The sequence below is a fragment of the Lycium ferocissimum genome, chromosome 4, assembly GCF_029784015.1.
Source record: "Lycium ferocissimum isolate CSIRO_LF1 chromosome 4, AGI_CSIRO_Lferr_CH_V1, whole genome shotgun sequence".
NCBI classification, from domain to species: Eukaryota; Viridiplantae; Streptophyta; class Magnoliopsida; order Solanales; family Solanaceae; genus Lycium; species Lycium ferocissimum.
This window is the reverse complement of record NC_081345.1, coordinates 23,730,552-23,736,116: the sequence shown is the minus strand read 5'-3', so window position 1 is coordinate 23,736,116 and position 5,565 is coordinate 23,730,552. Positions and strand designations below refer to the sequence as shown.

At 36.7% G+C, this 5,565-nt stretch overlaps 1 protein-coding gene across 1 annotated transcript in view; it reads right to left on the bottom strand.

Annotated features, from left to right (window-relative positions):
• The window catches only part of LOC132051865 (NAD kinase 2, chloroplastic-like), a 15,418-nt gene extending 10,064 nt beyond the window's left edge, over positions 1-5,354 (bottom strand). The window contains exons 1-2 of the mRNA XM_059443117.1: positions 5,110-5,354; positions 1,235-3,100 (exon numbers count right to left, since the gene is read on the bottom strand). Of these exons, the coding sequence (XP_059299100.1) occupies positions 1,235-3,100; positions 5,110-5,316 (2,073 nt within the window). The 5' untranslated portion in view covers positions 5,317-5,354. The remainder of the gene's footprint in view (positions 1-1,234; positions 3,101-5,109) is intronic.
• Between the last annotated feature and the right edge of the window lie 211 nt (positions 5,355-5,565).

The window sequence follows — 5,565 nt, the reverse complement described above, 5'->3', positions numbered from 1 at the left end:
CATATTTCTTTTCCTTTAGTTGGTTAATGGATAGTGATTCCAATGAGAGATACACAGAGTGACATTCTGCATTTACTCAAACTCAGTTCACATGTTTGGGCAGCTGTTGCAACGTACTAACAAAATCATAGAGACAGATATGACAACAATTTTCGGTGACACAGTCAGCCAACTTTGTATTTATACCAGCCACAGCAGAGTCCGACCGCAGCTTCTTGCATGATGAGGATCTTAAGATGCTTGATTACGCTCCCTTCAGGTACAGTAATTTCCAATCTTGTTCTATAACTACACACGTTACTTTTAACTTGTGAGCTCCCCTCCCAATCCATCAACCAAGAGTGAATCAAATGTCATTACCCATATTTGCACACCCCCCTGTTGGACATTTGTTTTATAAGCTCGCATCCCCCCGGGAGCAAGAATCAATGTGTCATCCTCTCATGTCTGGAGCTGACGCAAATATGCAATTTCTCCTGTTTCCTCATGAACTTTATGTCCTTCCTCTCAATTATTCACAATTTGAAGGGGAAAAAAAAAAAAAAAAAAGAACAACACAAGTATATTTGCTAACTGCAATATTCACAATTTGAATTTTCTTAAGGGCTTTGAACATTTCCGCATCAATTCCCATAAATAGGATTATGGCAAACATTAAAAATGAAGTAAATACAAATGAAAAGAATTAATAGCAATATCAGTTCTTGCCTTGTCTGTGGTGCTTAAGATCCTATGGGGCCTTATGCACCAATTTGCAGTATATGTTTATTGCAGATACGTACTAAGCTTTGGCATAAACACCAGCAATGATGGCATTTTTAGAGCATTTATTTACTTTCATCTAGTTTAGTAGAAGATGGAAATTCTTTTATGTATTTCTAGGACATGCAAAAGTTCATCTATAATTTAACTTTTAGCAAAAATGAAAAACATATAACAAATACTTGAAAAATATTTTCAACACTAAAGAGAAGTACTAGAATTTCCTGCTTTTTGTACTTAACGTCAGAGAGTTCTTTTTCCTCCTTTCCTTGGTTAATGGCAGTAAAAGCTTTACTAACTTGGATACTAGCACTAAGATCTATGCTATCTTATTTATCAATAATAAGCACACGCTCACTTAAAGCGTTCTCAGAACTTGAAAGAAGTGAAGAATGAAGAGAGATGCGCAGATCAGTAATAAATGGAAATCACAGGGTAAAAAAACTAAATTAATAAGAACTGTCAAGAGAACCTCTTTAGCTTCTTCCATGAGTTCGTTTCCCAGCTTCTTCAACAGCAATACAGTCTTTGGTGTCGATTTCCACAAAAGCATCTGCTGCTGGGTGCTAGGATGAGTGAAGGCCAAGGAAGATTCTGTTACCTTCTCTCTGGTGCACGAATGCCCATCTGTGCGAACCAAGAACATCTCTGCTTTCCTCCTTGACTGCACTCTTACAACACCAGTGGCAGAAGCACACATATTTCCTTCAATCTGCTCCAAGTTATCTTCCAGTGAAGGTTTGGGGACTTCAATATTTCTTCTCTCAGCAGTAGTGACTCTAGACTCAGCATTACGTTCTAACTCATTTCTGGCATCAACAATACCAGCATTTTTTATTGAGGTTTTCACTTTCCCATTGCCGCTTCCATTCAAAACAGGAGTCGCAGAGCCATTATGACCAGAATTTATCTCTGTATTTGAAGCGGAGCTTGAAGGGTTAGTAATTAAGTGTTTATTGAAAGACGAACCATTTAAATCTTCTGACTCCATCATTCTGGTCTCACTGTATATGCTTGTGGTTTCATTTCCCTTAGGTGCTCTTCTGTAGTTATATATTGAAGCAGAAAGCACTTCCAATCTTTTCCTTTCATGAGTAAAATATATTGCTGGTGAAACCTTCCTACTTCTGAAATACGTGGACATATCTTTTCTGGAGAAGACATTAAAGGGAGGCATCTGAGATTTTAGTGGATTCACATTGATGTAGGATGCCAGCATTGTGCTTTCCGGATGGGACGAAACAATTTCATCACCTTCATTCTTGCCTAGCTCCGTAGCTTCAGAGATGTGCTTGTTATCTTCCACAGCAGAAATTATGTCATCTGATCTTGTAGGCACCTCCCCATCTTGATTATTAGAGGCAGGGCAGATTTCACCATTAAAGCTTTTATCATCTTCTGCCATTGGTGACATAAATGTTTCTACAACATGTGGTGTGTAGCGAGTAATATACTGCCTCCATCTAGAGACCATAGCTGATGTCCTCTTAATTCCTTCTTTACTGTGGAGATATAAGGGCTTTTTCTTTAAATCAGAGACCAATGCTGCAAACTTTTCAACCTGCTCCACTGAAGGTGATATACCAACTTCAACAGGTAGTTTAATTAATTCAATATTCCCTGATGATATGGCTTCATCTAGCACTTTCTCATAAAAGATGTCTTTTACAGTCTCAGCTCTGAGGTCTACAATGGTTTTGAACCCTCTCTCCAACAGCCATCTGAGACCTTCATCAGTTACTTGGCCACCTATCCAGAAAGCAACCTCAGACTGTGTCTCTTCTTCTTCCGTTGTTGACAAATAAACAGGATTAAAGTTAGCAAACAGTGTATGGCTGGGGTTCTTCTCACCACGAGGAAATCCGGCATCGTAACATACATTCTTCAGTCTTTGAAGTTTTTGCCAGACAACAATGCTGCGAGGATCATCATCAGGTGTCAAATAGTTTTCAAGAGCAACATGCAAGCTCTCGCAGTACCTCTTCATTTCACCTCTGAAAATAGCAAGTGGAGGAAGCATATCATCCTTCATATGCACATCAACATCTTGAAAAGAGTTCATAATCGAGGATCTCCCAGAAATTACTTCCTCCCTTCCTTTGTTTAGAAGACACACCATGCATCCTAGAACAGAAACTAGTTTATCTTCCAGTATTGATTTATCATCTGAGGGTACATCATATGAGACATTACATTCTCCAGTCAGTGGATTGCATAGAGTGTCCATTAATGAGTTATGAAGTTGTTCAGCAGCCCGAAATATTCTACAGTAAGCCTCTATCTCTGCAATGTCCCCAGGTAATGGGCCAATCCGGGGAAACTGTGAAGTATCACTGGCCTGGACAATATGAAATTTAGTGGGAAAAGAATATATCAAGCAATACCTAGTTTTCAACAAATTTATCAACAAATAAAAGTCCAGTTTTCAACCCACAATTATCAAGAAAAGACAGATATTTAGAATCTTTTTTACTTTTACATGATGGTCGTGTCCGCACAAGACTCATAATTAGATAAGGTGATAACATGGGAATAATAATGCAGTTGAAAGGTCAAGTGGACATGATGGTTGCTTAAGAGACAACTATTAATTCAACAAAAAGTCGAGGTATTTCAACTTGTTTCTTGACCTGGATAAACTCATAGAAAAACTCCGAAACCATTTCAATATCTAACCTTGGACATATATGAGTTAATTGAGTAGCCATGTTTATTTCTTTCCACCTAGGATTCAAAATCCTGTATTTTACATATCGATATGAATAAGTTCTTAGGTTTCTAAAATAGTTTAAAAAGTACTCCAAATCATTGCTATTTCACTCAGACCTGTTCTAAAAAGGCAAGGTATTCTAAATTGTTTGTTGACACCGACAAAAAGAAAAGAAGATGCATCTGACAACTTCATGCATACTTAAATTGGCTCAGGGGATATGCTTGGATGCTAGAATTCCGCTTTTGCAGTTGGATCATGGCGACTGAGGGTTGAATGCTTAATTTTCCAGGGGTAATAATAGTATCTTATACCTGAATAGGCGGCTCATTTTATTAGTACTCTCTCTGTCCCAACTTATGTGACACTCTTTCATTTTTAGTCAGTCCCAAAAAGAATGACACCTTTCTATATTTAGTAACAATTTAATTTTAACATGCCTATTTTAACCTTAATGAGATGATTCATAGTCACACAAATATCTATGACTTACTCCCTCCGTCCCAAAAATAAGTGCCGCTTTAGCTCATTTCATGCCCATTAAGAAAAACAATAAATCCAACATATAGTTTACTAAGTTACCCTTATTTATAAGACGTTTCTTGAGAATTGAAAACTATCAAGAAAAAGTAGTTCTTGAATTCCTAAAGTAACAATTATTTTGGGACAAATGTTTTTTGCTAAAGCGACACTTATTTTGGGACGGAGGGAGTATTTTAGACCACAAATTTTAAAAGTCATCCTTTCATTCTTAAACTCCGTCCCGCGTCAAACACCTTCACATAAATTGGGACAGAGGGAATTAAGAGGATTGAAACATGCCAGTTGATACAAGAAATGTCCTAACTATACTAGAGCAGTGTTATCAAAGGCGAGCTTAAGCCCTGAAGCGAAGCTCAAAACATGTTGAGTGCTTCGCCTCGCTTCAGTGTCATCATCAAGGCTCTAAGACATACTTTTCCTTGCCAATTAGCCTCTTGAAGCGATGACACCAGATAATTGATATTTCACTCTATCATTATGTTTTTACAATTTGTTTGTCCATATATGTGTTATCCAAGCTTATTATTATTAGTCTTGAGATAAACATATATATATTATTATTTTGCACAATTGCGCCTTTTTTCATTAAAGCTCACGCTTTATTTGCGCTTTGCACTTAAAGCCCTAGCTGACTTTAGAGCTTTTTTGCGCTTTTCACTTTTGATAACACTGTACTAGAGTGGGTTAATTTCTCAAACGGTCACTCAACTAACAGTAATTATCTCAGAAAGTCACTTTTCTTTATCTTGAACAAAAAAGTCACTCAACTACCAATTATTATCTCCGAAAGTCACTTTTCTTTGTTTTGTAAAAAAAAAAAATTACTCAACTAACGATAATTATTTCAAGAAGCCACTTTTCTTTGTTTTATAACAGAAAAATCACTCAACTTTTGTCATTTCACCTGCAAAGTCACTCAACCCAAAACAAAGAAAAATGACTTTCTGAGATAATTACTATTAATCGAGTGATCATCTTAGAAATCAACTCATTATATGCAAGATCACCTGTGAAATTCAACTACACTTCCTTACAATAACCTTATATATTTACATTGATCATACACATGTCTAACTAAATCAAGAAAATATTACCTGAGAATCCAACCCAATGTTAACGGAAAAAGCATTGGACAGCTCAGCACTCACAACAAACTTGACACGCCGATATCCATACGATAATCCAAACCCGAACCCGAACCGAGTTCCATTCCTAGAAGTCTTAGCATAATTAAGCTGGCAATACTGAAGTGTACGACCCATTTCTAAGTGGCACGGACAATAATGAAAACATGTTGCCATACCACTTACCACGATAAAAAAAGAATTGTGTATCTATACTAAAAAAAATGAATCAGTCTAATGGATCAAGAACCATCTATTTTGTGTATCAAGATTTTGGGTTCTACTTCAATTTTCACAATCTTTTGTAAAAATCTGAATTTTGTATAGAATATGGGTGTGAATGAATATAATGCGTGTGTGTGACAAAATAGGGGAAGTGGGAAAATTGTGTGGAAGTGGAAATTATTTGTGTGGATAATAATATGG